General features: G+C 71.2%; 1 protein-coding gene across 1 annotated transcript in view; it reads right to left on the bottom strand.

Moving 5' to 3' along the window:
* Nucleotides 1-367: 367 nt before the first annotated feature.
* FIBCD1 (fibrinogen C domain containing 1) overlaps nt 368-14,538 on the bottom strand; it is a 20,510-nt gene continuing 6,339 nt past the window's right edge. Inside the window, exons 2-7 of the mRNA XM_084898140.1 lie at nt 12,948-13,427; nt 9,788-9,947; nt 9,297-9,433; nt 2,088-2,184; nt 1,096-1,275; nt 368-631 (exon numbers count right to left, since the gene is read on the bottom strand). Coding sequence (XP_084754266.1) covers nt 372-631; nt 1,096-1,275; nt 2,088-2,184; nt 9,297-9,433; nt 9,788-9,947; nt 12,948-13,427 — 1,314 coding nt within the window. The 3' untranslated portion in view covers nt 368-371. The remainder of the gene's footprint in view (nt 632-1,095; nt 1,276-2,087; nt 2,185-9,296; nt 9,434-9,787; nt 9,948-12,947; nt 13,428-14,538) is intronic.

Genomic DNA, 14,538 nt, shown 5'->3' with positions numbered 1-14,538 from the left:
TCGAACCCCAGTCAGATGGGGCACTCCTCTGTCTGTTGGGAAGATCAGATGGGGCACTCCTCTTGTTGGGGGGGGGCACAGGGGTGCTGTCCCCTCCTCGCAGTGCCCCCAAACGCTGGGGGTGTGGACTGGCCGAGTGGAGGGGCTGCCGGGAGCGCGTGGCGGGCTCCTGGCCGGGAGGACGGACGGCCCGCAGCCAGGCCGGGCAGGGGGCTGTGGGCCGTGCGCCAGCCCTGCATCCAAGCAGATGGGGCAGGGACGGTGCGATCTCCCCCCGGGGGCCTGTGCCGGGCCGGCCTGGTCCGCCCCAGGCAGGAGACCGGGCGGAGGTGGGGAGGAGGGCGGGCGGCCGGCGGGCGGCGGGCGGGCGGCTAGCGGTCCTCCCGCGCCGGCCGGATCTTCATCTCGGAGAACTTGAGCGAGTACTGCCAGCCGGTCCAGGAGGACCACTCGACGCCGTCGGCGTAGGAGGCGTGCGGGCCGCGCAGGTACTGGCCGTTGAGGTTGGACGTGTGGCAGTTGCGGTACCACCAGGCGCCGCGGTAGAAGGCCGCGCAGTTGTTGTCCGAGTGGTCGGCGTCGCGGTCCTTGGTGGTGAAGCGCATGCCGCCGTGCTTGAGCAGCGAGTCCCCTGTGCGGGCGGGGCAGGCGGGCTGGGCTCCGTGTGCACACGCACATGTACACGTACACGTACACGCGTGCCCCTCGTTTACACGCGGGGTCCACCTGGGGTCCCCTGTCTGTGGGTGGGCAGCCCCTCCTTGCTCTCTCGCCTCCGCCTCAGAGGACCCAGTCCCAGGGAGGACCCAGCCCCAAGGACAGGGCAGCCTCACTCTGGAGGCCAGCGGGGCCGCAGCCCAGGTGCCCCCGTCTGCATGGGGAGCACCCCAGCCTGCGATGCAGACCAGGTGGGAGGCGGCAGGGAGGGGAGGGGAGGGGAGGGGAAGGGAAGGAGGGGAGAGGAGGGGAGAAGAAGGGAGGGGAGGGGAGAGGGTGAGGGGAGGGCAGGGCAGGCAGGGCAGGGAGGGCAGGGAGGGCCGGGCCTCGCCGGCGGACCTCCCTGCCCTCCGGGGGAGCCTGCGGGCCGGGCCCTACCTGCGGTGCCCGAGTAGTCGGCCACGGTGAGCGGGTAGCCGTCCTCCTCGGGGTCCACGGAGAGCAGCCCCACGCCGAAGCGCCGGTAGCGGGCGTAGGCCGTGCCGTTGTCGAAGTCCTCCAGGTCCACGTGCAGCTCGTAGGCCGCCTGTGCCGTCAGCGCGTGCAGCCGCCGGAGCCCTGGGGCGGAGGGAAGGGGCTCAGGCGGGGCCGCGGGGACCGGGAGCAGCCAGCTCAGGGGTGACGGGATGGACAGCCACGCCGGGTCCGCACACGGCAGGCGCTCAGTGGAGGGATGAGAGGAGGGGGCGTCTGTCCCTGCTGCCAGGCCTGGCTTTGCACCCCTCGGCCCCACTCACACAGGGAGGTCATGCCAAGGACAGACGTGCCGCCCCATGCCGTGTGCGTGTTCTCGTGTCCCAGCACCCTGGAGGGCACGGCTCAGGGACCGGATGGCGGTGATGGCTCACAACTCCGAGCACATGCGAACTCTGACCTGTGCACTCTGACCCCGGGAATCACATCTCAAAAAACACCGAACCACCTGCTGGCGGGGGCCCTGCACCAAAGGGTCAAGGGTTCGATTCCTGGTCAGGGCGTATGCCTGGTTTTGGGGTTGATCCCCAGGAGGGGGCATGCAGGAGGCAGCCCATCCATGTTTCTCTCTCTCCCTCTCGCTTCCTCTCTCTCTAGAATCAATAAAAACATCTAATTTTTTTTTTTTTAAATCACACCTGGAGCCACAACGCCCCCAGATATCTAGGGCCTCAGTTCTGCGATTTAAACTGATGTTACTCTTTAGAATTCAAATATGTTAGATATTCAAAATGTGAAACAGTGGGTTTGAAGGTAAAGAGGAAATGATAGCAATCACGTGACCCTAAGCTTTGGAGCCACCGGGGGGGGGGGGGGGGGCTGCCACTGGGGGGGCCAGGCCGGAGCACCCCAGCTGGCCGCTCCGGGGGGGGGGTCACCGTGGCGGCAGGGCTCACCCAGCCAGTGCTCCCCCGCCAGCCTGCCGAAGCCGTCGCGGTACGCCGCCCAGCCGCGGAAGAAGTTCACTGAGCCGTCCTGGCGCCGCTGGAACACCTGCGGGGGAGGCGGGTGGGGCCGGTGCCACCCTCCCGGCCCCCTGTCTGTCCCGCACCCCCGTCTGTCCCCGGCCCCCTGGCCTGTCCCCCCGTCTGTCCCCGGCCCCTCGTCTGTCCCAGGCCCCCCCCCGTCTGTCCCCGGCCCCCCCCCCCCGTCCTCCTCCTCTCACCGTACACACACACACACACACACACACACACACATGCGTGGCCCCACAGCTCCTGCTCTTAAACCTCTGCGGTCCCGCCGCCCCCAGGGCCGGGGCGGGAGGGTCAGCGGGGCCCGGGGAACAGGAGCCCGGCTCCTCGGGAGGATGGGGTGCAGCCGCGGGCTGTGTGTGACGGGGCCGCTGGCAGCGCGGCTCCTGCGCTCCTGTAATGACATTCCCGGTTTGGGAGTCGCCGGTCCCATCGGTTAAATTGCTTTGAAATAAGCAGCGGGCTGGCCCGGCCAGAGCCGCCCAGATCCGCCGACAGGCCCTCCGCCCCACGCCACGTCTGTCTAACGACCTCTGCTCCTCTTTGCCGGGCCGCGGCCTGGCCCGGACCCTCCCTCCGGGGTGTGTGTGTGTGTGTGTGTGTGTGTGGTTTGGCTGCGGAGCCAGCGGCCTGCCGGCATCATCCCTCTGCAGCCTGACTCCAGCGCCGGACGGAACCGCCTGGGGCAGGTGCTCCTGTCCGTCCCGGGACCCCTCGGGCTCAGTGTTTGGGCAGCTCTGACTCCAGGCAGCGGGAGAGAGGGGACCCCTGAGCCCTGGCCCAGCCCTGACATGGGAATGTGGCCAGGGGGCCGGCTCTGCAGAAGGAAATCACCAGGCTCCCAGGCTCCGAGGCGCGAGGGGGTTGGCAGCTGCACATTTGCTCCCTGAGCACGCCGCCCGGCCTCCGAAAGGCCTAATGCAGGCAGCAGCTCAGGGGCTCCCTCCCCCGCCCGTTCCTCGGGAGAGGAGGCAGCCTGCCTGTGTGTGGGGGTGGCAGGGGTATCTGAAGGAGGAATGGGCTTTGGTTCCGGACCTGGGCTCCAGGGCACCGAGGAGTTGCTCCCCTCTGGAGCCTCAGTTTCATCATCTGTAGAATGGGCTCCTGACAGCACCTCCCGCACCGGCTGTGGCCGTTCCCCGAGGGGAAGCTCGGGGCCCGGGACATCGTCCTGGGTAAGTAAACGCCCCTGGAGACAGCGGCCCCGCCACTGAGAGGGCCTCCTTCCTCCCCTCTGCCCCCTCGTCCTTCCTTCCGAGCTGGGCCCTGTGCCCTCTCCTCCCGGGGGGCTGCCCAGGCCCCTCCATTCGCTCACACGTCCTGCCAGGCACCTCTGCCCCGGTGCCAGCTGGGAAACTGAGCCAGGGCCCTTCGGGCAGAGGAACAGGGAGAAGCCAGGCCCCAGGGACCCCCAGGCGGAAGCAGGGCCGGTCGGAGGGGGGAGGGGGGAGGACCCCAGGGTGGCCCTGGAGGACAGGCTGCTGGCCACGTCTACCCCGTGTGGCTTAAGACGTGCGCCCCCTCTGGGCCAGACTGCCTCACCACCGAGCAGCCTGCCCCAAGGCCTCAGCCCGAGTTCACCGCGCAGCGGCCGGTGTTATTATTGCCATCGCTATTGTTTCCTGCCGCGCCTGTTCGGAAGCAGGAACTGCAGACGCGGCTCCACCTGCTCTGCCTGTGACACAGGCTCCCTGGAGGACCCGGGCGGGCCGGGCCGGTGCTTCCCGCCGTTTGACTCTGTCCCCCCCTCTCCGGCCGAAACAGGGGTGCAGGTCACAGCCGGTCACCGGGTTTCACCGCCTCCAACGCACCCGCCCGAGGCTGCCGTCGCCAGGGGCCGGCCGCATCCCTGATGCGATCACATGACCGAGCGCCGGGCGCTGGGCTCTGACCGGGCGCCGCCTCGCCAGGAGCCGATCCCAGCGCCACGAGCCGGCCAGTGCCAAGCGCGCCCGGCCGCCCGGTCCCGGCTCCTCCGAGCTCAGGCGGACCGCAGCGCGGCTCCTGTTTCGGGGACACCGGACGGCAGGCCGGCACCAGCCCAGCCCCCAGCGCAGAGCCGGCAGCCACCCAGGCAGACGGAGAGGAGCCGGCCCTCCCGCCTCTGCTGCCACAGGACACGGTCCCGCCGAGGAGAAGGGGGAGATGGAGGGAAACAGTAACGATTCATAGAGGCCCAGCTCCCGGCGCCGCCGCTGCGTCCGGCCGCGAGGGGTGGACGGAGCCGCGGGGGGCCGCCTGGCAGGTGCCACGTGGGCAGACGGCGTCTCCTTGGTGCGGAGTCTCTGAAGCCGCCGCCGCCGCCGCTGCCTTCCAAGTGCCGCCGCCGGGGCCTCAGCCAGGAGCGCCCACGGCTCCCGCAGACGGTGCCGCCGGTCTCAGAGGGAGGACCCGGCGGGCGGCGGGCGGCGGGAGGACGGGGAGGACGGGGAGGACGGATGGCAGGCGGCGAGCGGCGGGAGGACAGTCCGTCCAGGATCCCGCTCACGCCCCCCAGGCCGGGTCCTGCCGGGTCCCTCCCTCACCCGCTGCTTTTCCTCGGCGCCAGAGCAGGTGCCAGAGCAGGCCGGAGGCCGGAGCCTGGTTCTGGGTCACCCCACAAACACGGGCAGGGCCCAGCCCTCCTCCCCTCGGGCGGGAGGGGTTCATGCTCCACTTCCCATCAGGCAGATAGAAAACGAAGGTGTGGAGAGGGGAGGTGACCTCTGCAGAGTTGGGGTGCCTTGGGCAGGGGTGCTGGACCCACTGAGGCCAGAAGAGGGGGCTGATGGTGCACAAATACAGACCGAGGGGGGCCCTGAGGCCGAGGGGATGGGACACTGCACCCCCACCTGTGAGCCCACCCGGCCCTCATCTAGCCTGCTCCCTCCCCGCCTGGGCTGGCCCGGAGGCCCCGCTTCTATCCGGACTCCAGGTAACGGGCGCGCAGTGTGGCGATCCAAGTCCCGGCTTGTGAGAGGGCTGCTGTCCGGCCTGCAGGCTCCTTCCATCTTTGTGCCTCACTTTCCCAGCAGCCCCTGCTCCCAGGGGTCTGGTGATGGTCAGCTGTGCTGGCTGACACACAGCGTCCGTCAGAATAGCTGTGGCTGAAGGTGCTGGGAGCGCAGAGGAGGACGAGCCACGCTGGGGCTGGGAGGGGCCCAGGAGGGCTTCCTGGAGGAGGAGGTGCTCAGCTGAAAGGCTGGTGAGCAGGTGTGGGCAGGGGTCAGAGCTGCCGAGGCCAGTGGGTGGGCACTGGGCAGGCCCAGACCCTAGAAGACTGGGGGGGGGGGTCTCTGCCACCTTAGGAGGGTCCGCAGGAGGCACATCGGATTTTCCTGGACTTGAGGAAGCACTGTGCTGGGGCGTCGCTGTGATTCGGGGTGGAGGAGGCGGGGGAGAGGCGGATTCTCGTTTCTAAAGAACAGAGACCGCGGATGCCGAGGGAACGCAGCCCTTCAGAGGCGGCCCCAGGGAGGCTCTGCCCGCCCCTGGGACCAGCTGCCGCCTCTGTCCAGTCCGGACACCTCGGGCCTTCCCCAGCCCGGCTCTGCCTCCAGCACATGTGAGCGCAGAAGTCACAGCCTCCGAGCCTCAGAGGCAGGGTGCAGGCGGCACACAGTAGGTCTAACGGCCTCTCCTCCTTCCCCCTCAGAACCGCCGCCGAGCAGAGTCCGCCGCCTTGTTTTTGACTGAAAATGCCCCCCCCCCGGGCTTGGCTTCCCTCCACGCGCCCCAGGCCTGGCAGCCGGCGCCTGGCGCACGCCACACCGCTGCCACTTAGCATGCCCAGGCCCGGCCACGGCTCCGCGGGCACCGCCCCAGCCGCCTTGGGAGTCTGGGCGGAGGGGGGCAGCCCAGGGCAGGTGGGGGTGTTGTCACCCCGGAGCCATGTGAGGTGCTTCCGGGGCCCCCCAGGGCCCGCTGATGTCACCACAGGCTCCCTGGCGCAGCCTCCGGGCGCGGACGGCCCAGCCTCCCGGGCACGGACCGGCCCAGCCGCAGTGCGGCCGCAGCCCAGGGCTCAGGCGGGCCCGGCCAGCACCGCTGGGGCGGGAGCAGCTCATCCTCTGAGCTGATCCCCTGCCAGCGGCCGGTGAGGCTCTTTGATGTCCTCTGAGCCGGGAGAGGATTTGCCTGGCAGCTCCGGCAGAGGGAACGGGGCTCAGCGGAGGGGGGGGAGGGAGGGTTCTCCCTCCGGGGAGCAATGGGCGGGGGAGCTCTGAGCCACGGCCCCGCACAGCACAAAATGCCACAGAGAACGGGCTCTGGGCCACCGGGCTCTGGACTGGGGGCCCCGCGGGGCTGCGATGGGAGGGGTCTGGGGGGACATGCTAGGCTGGACCCCAATGACGTCTGGTAATTCTGGTAATTACCCGGCTGGTCATTCTGCAAAGACAAGGGCCTAGCAATCGGCCCGGGGGGCAGCGCCCGCCAGGCAGACCTCCTTGTGGGCAGGCGGTGCCTTCCAGCCCCCCAGAACCCCCGGCCCCGAGCATGGCCACTGGGCCCAGGCCTGCGAGGAGGCTGAGCCAGGCGAGGGGGCCACCCAGCCGGCCAATGAGGAGGGGACGCCCCAAGAGGGTGTGACCGTCCAGGCCCTCACAGCGGGGGGCGGGGAGCAGGGAACTGGTTCTGTCCGGCGCTTCACCTTCCCAGTGAGGAAATTCGGCCTCTGTTTACTCTCATCACTCCCTCAGGCCCCTGGTCACCCCCTTCTGCCCCCTCACAGGGGAGCGGCCTGCAAAGGACCCTGTGTCTCCCCACCGTGAACCTCACTCTCCATCCCCATTTCACAGATGGGAAAAGCGAGGCTCAGAGAGGCGGAGTCACCCTGCCGGAAGGTGCCGGAAGGTGCCGGAAGGTGCCGGAAGGTGCCAGGAACCGCTCATTTGGCAAGAACGTGGAGCACACCGACGGCAAGGACCACGGGGAGCCTGAGCGATGCGGCCACAGGTGATGGCGGCTGCCCTGGCGCCCAAACCTGCCGGGCCCGGCAGGAAGCACCCGTGACCGGTGCTGGGAGCAGGAGGGGTGGACGGCGGTCAGGAGGCCCCCAAGGGACATGGCGGCTGAGCGGGGCCCAGCGAGGGAGGCCCAGGCCCAGGGTCCGGTTCGCGGGTGTGTGTGTGTGTGTGTGTGTGTGTGTGGTGTCCTTCCTGCCTTCCCCTCCTTTCCGGGGCGGGGCTAGGTGGATGCTCACCCAGCAGACGTGGCCCTGGTGCCCAGCATGACCGTGTGGCCGGGGCCGCCGTGGCCTCCGTGGCCTCCGTGGCGCGGAGGCTGGGACTCAGCCAGAGCAGCGGCCACGTTGGCCGAAAGGCCACGGTGAGGCGGGCGTCCATCGGCCCCGTGGCCTCCGCCCCGGGAGCCAGGCCCGGCTCCTTCCCACAGGGCGGCGCCCACTCGGCAGCAGGGGTCCGGGGCCCACGGAGTCCCTGCTCCTGGGACTGCTCCCACCCCAGCGCCCCAGCCCACGCGCGGGGCCCGCCCCCAGGAGGGAGCCCGCCTCCTCCCCCAGGAGCCCACCGCTGCCTCCCGCCTCCCTCGTCTCCCGGGAGCGCCAACCCCGGCCGAGCGGCCACCGGCCACCGTGTCCCAGAACCAGCCCCCACTCCTTGCTGCCCTCCCTCCCCCAGTGCTCCCTCCACCCGGGACACTGTGCCCGCCTCACCCCCCGCCAGGGCCAGGCGGCAGGGCCAGGCGGCCAGGGCCAGGCGGCCAGCCTAGCCTCTCCCGCCCCCGGGCTGGGCTCCCCCTCCCAGCCCACAGCTGAGTCCCTCCCGGCCAGGAGCCCTGCTGACCCGCCAGGGCCGGAGCGTGGTCAGTGCCCCCTGCTGTGACCTCAGCCCCGCTGCGAGGCCGGGTGCCCGGCCGGCTGCTCGCTGCTGGGCGCCCTGGCAGAGCCCTCGCCCTCTCTGAGGCGGGCGGGTGGGGCCGAGGCACAAACACCGGGAAGCACGCTTAGGCAGCCGGGAAGCCGGCTTGGTTAGCGTGTCCGGCCCTGGCGCCTGCCCCCAGGAGAGCCCAGGGCGGCTGCTGGACACGGAGCCCGATGAGGAGGGATGGGGGCGGTGGCCAGCCCCTCCCACCACCATGGCGTTCGGGTGCTTCCGCACGGCAGGGGGGGCAGGGGCGATCCCCACAGATGCCGGGGGAGGGGGGGGAGGGGAGAGTGTGCTGATGGAGGCCCAAATGGGTATTAACGTTTATGGTGCAAGAGCATCGGGTGTCTGAGTGGGAGGCCCAGGCCCGCCTCATCTCCCCCCCCAGGCCCCGAAGCGGCCCAGGAACTTCCCCCTCCCCCCCAGGAACTGCCCCCTCCCCCCCCAGGAACTGCCCCCTCCCGCCCCAGGAACTGCCCCCTCCCGCCCCAGGAACTGCCCCTCCCGCCCCAGGATCTGCCCCCTCCCCCCTCCAGGAACTGCCCCTCCCGCCCCAGGATCTGCCCCCTCCCCCCCCAGGAACTGCCCCCTCCCGCCCCAGGAACTGCCCCCTCCCGCCCCAGGAACTGCCCCCTCCCCCCCAGGAACTGCCCCCTCCCCCCCCAGGAACTGCCCCCTCCCCCCCAGGAACTGCCCCCTCCCCCCCCCAGGAACTGCCCCCTCCCCCCTCCAGGAACTGCCCCTCCCGCCCCAGGATCTGCCCCCTCCCCCCCCAGGAACTGCCCCCTCCCGCCCCGGGATCTGCCCCCTCCCGCCCCGCTCTCCCTCCCCACGGCCTCGGCCCCTTTAATCTCCTTCACATGTGAGGATGACGAGGAGGAAGGTCAGCGTCCACACACACTGCCCTGGACTCGCATTAGCAATGGGCGCCGGGTTCGAGGTTCCTCCGGGCCCCAGCCCCGCCCGCGGACAGGAGGCAGGTAAGGTCTGTGGTCGCCCGCGTGGCCCGAGGCCAGCGCACGCCCCGCGGCGGGCAGGGCTGCGGGGCCGGCGGGCGGGGCTGCGGGGCCGGCGGGCGGGGCTGCGGGGCCGGCGGGCAGGGCTGCGGGGCCGGCGGGCGGGGCTGCGGGGCCGGCGGGCGGGGCTGCGGGGCCGGCGGGCGGGGCTGCGGGGCCGGCGGGCAGGGCTGCGGGGCCGGCGGGCGGGCGGGCCGGCGGGTGGGAGCGGCTCAGAGCCGCCCGGCGGCCCGGAGGGAGCGGACACTCACTGTCCAGCCGCCGCCGTCGGTGCGCATGTCGCAGTAGACCTGGAAGCCGGCGGGGTCGTGCGCGGGGAACACGGAGTAGACGCCGTCCTCCCGCCGCCCGCTCAGCAGCACGTCCAGGCAGTCGCGGGGCCGAGCGCCTGAGACGGGGCGTTGTCACGGGGGCTGGCCGTGCCCGGGCCCTGCCCCCCTCTGTCCGGGCCTCTGTCCTGTCTGTCCCCCGGGTGTCCCGTGGGCTCCGGAGCCCCCGCCTCGGGGTCAGACCTGGGCTCGGCCACCCCCTGGGTGGGTTTGAGTGAGTGAGCCTCGCTCTCCTCGTCTGGAAAATGGGCACAACGGGCCCCGGTGGGCGGGGGAGGGCTCAGCAGGGGTCGGCTGGGGCTCCGGGTGCTGCCGGCAGCAGGAGATCCTTGGCAAATGGGGCCTGTTTGCTTATCCGGCGGCCAGTGGGGGGGATGCGGGGGACAGAGCTGGGCACAGGTCACCCCACTCACCGTTGGGGCAGCCCCGGGGCCGCGGCCCTCGGGCAGGCGCCCTCTGAAGGTCGGCCTTGACGCGGGGCCGGCTCAGCCCGCGGTCCCGGTGCAGGGCGTCCAGGACGTCGCTGACCAAGTTCACCAGGTGAGCCAGGTGGCCCTGGCTCTCGGAGAGCAGCTGCGGAGCAGGGCGGTCAGAGGGGCAGAGCAGGGGACACAGGCACACCTGCCTGCAGCCCAGCCCCAGCCCATCCCAGGCGGTCAGGGCCCAGGCGGTCAGTCAGGGCCGGGCGATCAGGGCCGGGCGGTCAGGGCCAGGCGGTCAGGGCCGGGCGGTCAGGGCCCAGGCGGTCAGGGCCGGGCGGTCAGGGCCCAGGCGGTCAGGCCCAGGCGGTCAGGGCTGGGCGGTCAGGGCCTGGCGGTCAGGACCCAGGTGGTCAGGCCCAGGCGGTCAGGGCCCAGGTGGTCAGGGCCCAGGCGGTCAGGGCCGGGCGGTCAGGGCCAGGCGGTCAGGGCCGGGCGGTCAGGGCCCAGGTGGTCAGGCCCAGGCGGTCAGGCCCAGGCGGCTAGGGTTGAGCCCATGCTTCTCAGACGAGGCACACTCATGAGCAGCTCAGGCACGACCCCCTCCTGCTAACAGGCAGGGAAGCCCTGGGTCCAGAGCAGAAAATGACTCGCATTAAAATGTACATAGAAGCATGCCCGGAATTAACGGAGAGAGCCGGTCCCTGCCGGCTGAGCTGTGTGGTGCCTGGAGGAGACTCGCAGCTTTCAGCGGCCGTGAAACCGGAGCAGCCGGCAGCCCTCAGACAAGGCACTGGCCGCCCGGAGCCTAGAATGGGGCCATGCCCCCCCCCTCCCTAGAATGGGGCCATGCCCCCCCCTCCCTAGAATGGGGCCATGCCCCCCCCCTCCCTAGAATGGGGCCATGCCCCCCCCTCCCTAGAATGGGGCCATGCCCCCCCCTCCCTAGAATGGGGCCATGCCCCCCCCTCCCTAGAATGGGGCCATGCCCCCCCCTCCCTAGAATGGGGCCATGCCCCCCCCTCCCTAGAATGGGGCCATGCCCCCCCCTCCCTAGAATGGGGCCATGCCCCCCCCTCCCTAGAATGGGGCCATGCCCCCCCCTCCCTAGAATGGGGCCATGCCCCCCCCTCCCTAGAATGGGGCCATGCCCCCCCTCCCTAGAATGGGGCCATGCCCCCCCCTCCCTAGAATGGGGCCATGCCCCCCCCTCCCTAGAATGGGGCCATGCCCCCCCCTCCCTAGAATGGGGCCATGCCCCCCCCGCCCTAGAATGGGGCCATGCCCCCCCCTCCCTAGAATGGGGCCATGCCCCCCCGCCCTAGAATGGGGCCATGCCCCCCCTCCCTAGAATGGGGCCATGCCCCCCCCTCCCTAGAATGGGGCCATGCCCCCCCTCCCTAGAATGGGGCCATGCCCCCCCCTCCCTAGAATGGGGCCATGCCCCCCCCTCCCTAGAATGGGGCCATGCCCCCCCCTCCCTAGAATGGGGCCATGCCCCCCCTCCCTAGAATGGGGCCATGCCCCCCCCTCCCTAGAATGGGGCCATGCCCCCCCCTCCCTAGAATGGGGCCATGCCCCCCCCTCCCTAGAATGGGGCCATGCCCCCCCCTCCCTAGAATGGGGCCATGCCCCCCCCTCCCTAGAATGGGGCCATGCCCCCCCTCCCTAGAATGGGGCCATGCCCCCCCTCCCTAGAATGGGGCCATGCCCCCCCCTCCCTAGAATGGGGCCATGCCCCCCCCCTCCCTAGAATGGGGCCATGCCCCCCCCGCCCTAGAATGGGGCCATGCCCCCCCCGCCCTAGAATGGGGCCATGCCCCCCCGCCCTAGAATGGGGCCATGCCCCCCCCTCCCTAGAATGGGGCCATGCCCCCCCGCCCTAGAATGGGGCCATGCCCCCCCCCCGCCCTAGAATGGGGCCATGCCCCCCCCTCCCTAGAATGGGGCCATGCCCCCCCGCCCTAGAATGGGGCCATGCCCCCCCCCCCGCCCTAGAATGGGGCCATGCCCCCCCCCCCTCCCTAGAATGGGGCCATGCCCCCCCCCCCTCCCTAGAATGGGGCCATGCCCCCCCGCCCTAGAATGGGGCCATGCCCCCCCCTCCCTAGAATGGGGCCATGCCCCCCCGCCCTAGAATGGGGCCATGCCCCCCCCCCGCCCTAGAATGGGGCCATGCCCCCCCTCCCTAGAATGGGGCCATGCCCCCCCTCCCTAGAATGGGGCCATGCCCCCCCGCCCTAGAATGGGGCCATGCCCCCCTCCTGCCCCTTAGCATAAGGGCTGCAGTGGCCTGGCAGCTGAGCACTCCACCCCCAACCCGGAGGGGAAGCCGCCTCCCATCAGTCACCGGGCGGCGTGCGAGGACTGACTCCTCCGCTGCAGCCGTGGGGGAGGAAGAGACCACGGCTCAGGGCTGTGGGGTGACCGCACGCCTGTCCGGACAGGGCTGGGGCTGTTGTCAGGGGCGGGGCTTGTCCCCTAGTCTCTAAGGACCTGAGTCACAGGGCGATGGGGTGCAGGTGGAGCCTGGGCCAGGGGCCGGAGGTCAGAGGCCAGGACTGACTGGCCACGGTTCCTGGGGGACCCCGCCCCCCCCGTTCCGGGCCTGCTTTTCCCAGCGACAGTGGTGGGCGACCAGTGAGGGGCCCTAAACCCCGTCCCAGGCAGGAAGCCTGCTGGGCTCCAGGCGTCACACTGGGCGCCCTTCCCCAGCTCTGCCTGGTCGGTGCTGCTGGGGCCTGGCCCGGCCCGGGGTGTGGTGGGCAGACTGGGGGTGCTGGGCCCCTCACCGGTCCCTCCTTCCCCGGACAGCTGGGCAGTGAGTGGGGTAGATCTGGAGAGTGAGTGCAGCTCTCTCTGGCCATTGGCACCACCGGGAGAGGGCTCGTCACTGACCTTGAAGCTCCATTTGCTGCTGAAGGTCCTGGTCAGCCTCCCCAGCATCGTACCTGCACTGAGCCCCTGGGAGGCCCCACACACCCTGGCTGCTGGGCGGGGCCCCGGAAAGAGGCAAACCTCTCTGAGCCTTGTCTGCAGGAATGGCCACAGCCCCTGGCCCAGGGCCCTGGGGGGTCGGTGAGCCAGGGGCACAGGGCCGGCACACGGTGGTAACCCCATCCTCCCCAGCCCTCCAGCTGGGCCCGGCCCTCACCTGGAGGAGGCGGGCCTGCTCGCTCTGCAGGGCGCCGAGGCCCTGGCCCAGGGCGCCCTGGCCCCGCCGCAGCCCCGCGCACTCGGCCTGCAGCTCGGCGGCCCGGGCCAGCAGCCGCGGCAGCTGGTCGGCCAGCGCGTCCAGCAGCTCCCGGTCCTGCTCGCCCGCCCGCGGCGGCTCGGCCCGGCGCTCGGCCAGCGCCTGCAGCACGGAGGCCTGGGCGCCCTCCAGGCGGGCGAAGCCGTCGGCGAGGTCGGGGCAGCGCGGGTCGATGAGGATGCTGAGGCGCGAGCTGTCGGCCCGCTCCACGGTGACCAGGGCGGCGTTGGCTCCCGCCGGCCCGGTGCTGACCACGGGCGGGCGGGCCGTGCCGGGCGCGTGGGGCTGGTTCAGGAGGAGCACGGCGCCGGCCACGGCCACGGCCAGCAGCACGGCCAGGGAGAGCAGCACGGTGCACAGCACGTAGCCACAGCTCGGCCGCTGCGCGGGCACGGACACAGGGACGGACAGACAGACGGACAGGAGAGAGAAGAGGCGGCATCAGGGCAGACCCGGGCCAGCAGCGCCACCCCGTGGGGAGGACCCGCAGCCACAGGTCGGGGCCTCGGGACAAGGCTCAGGGGTGCCCTCCTTGGGGAAGGGAGTCACAGACAAGAGATGAGAGACAGGGACAGGGACACCCAAAGACGAATGAGAGTGAGAGAGCGAGAGACGCCGGGGCACAGAGCTGGAGAGGATGGAGAGGGAAACCGAGGCAGAACCAATGCAGAGGGGCACCCTGCCCTGCTGCCGGCCCCACCCTGCCCCCCTCAGCCGGCTCAGGCAGGGCCGTCCTCCCCAGCGGGCCCTCGGGGTCTGCACTGGCGGGAGGGGAGGGCTCCTGCTCGGCAGCCAGCAGGCTGGGCTCAGTCCCCATGCTGCCATTTCCTGTGGGGTGACCTTGGACAACAGACCTCACCCACTGAGCCTCAGGGTCCTCACCTGTAAAAGGGGGCGGTGATGACACGCCCCAGCCCGCCCCACCCCGGGCACCCGCCCACACTCAGGGAGGGAGAGCTGTGACCGGTGCCACGGCGGACTGGGCGGGCGCCCGTACCTGAAGTTCCCTTTCACCCCGGAGCACCCACACCCCGAGCCCCAGAGCCCGTGCAGGCCCCTGAGGCTGCCCGGTCCCAGCACCCTTTTCCTCCTCCCAGTCCCCCCCCCCTGCCCCCTCCATTCTCCACGGAGCAGGCCCCCAGCAGGACAGACAGAATAACCCCTCCCCGGGGCAGAGGGCCACGCAGGCGGGAAAGGGCCTCCCTCCTTAGGAGGCGGGAAGAGGAAGGAGGCGGCGGGCAGGGGAGAACGTGGCCTGGGTTCTGGCCACAGAGGAAGCCGGGACCCAGAGCAGCTGGCACTGCGGCAGCTCCGAGCGAGGCGCAGGGGCAAAGCCAGGCACCAGACCGAACCTGCCCCGGCCCAAAGGGAGCTCGGAGAGCGCCACCGAGCATCTGACGCGTGGGGAGACCGAGACCCAGAGAGGGCAGGGGCTTGCCAGGTCACACAGCACATTAGAAGCAGAGCTCGGACTGGAGCCCCCGCCCAGGCC

Source organism: Pipistrellus hanaki (genome assembly GCF_964339955.1).
Source record: "Pipistrellus hanaki genome assembly, chromosome: 11".
NCBI lineage: Eukaryota > Metazoa > Chordata > Mammalia > Chiroptera > Vespertilionidae > Pipistrellus > Pipistrellus hanaki.
The sequence above is the reverse complement of the archived record's forward strand: the minus strand, read 5'-3'. Positions and strand labels throughout refer to the sequence as shown.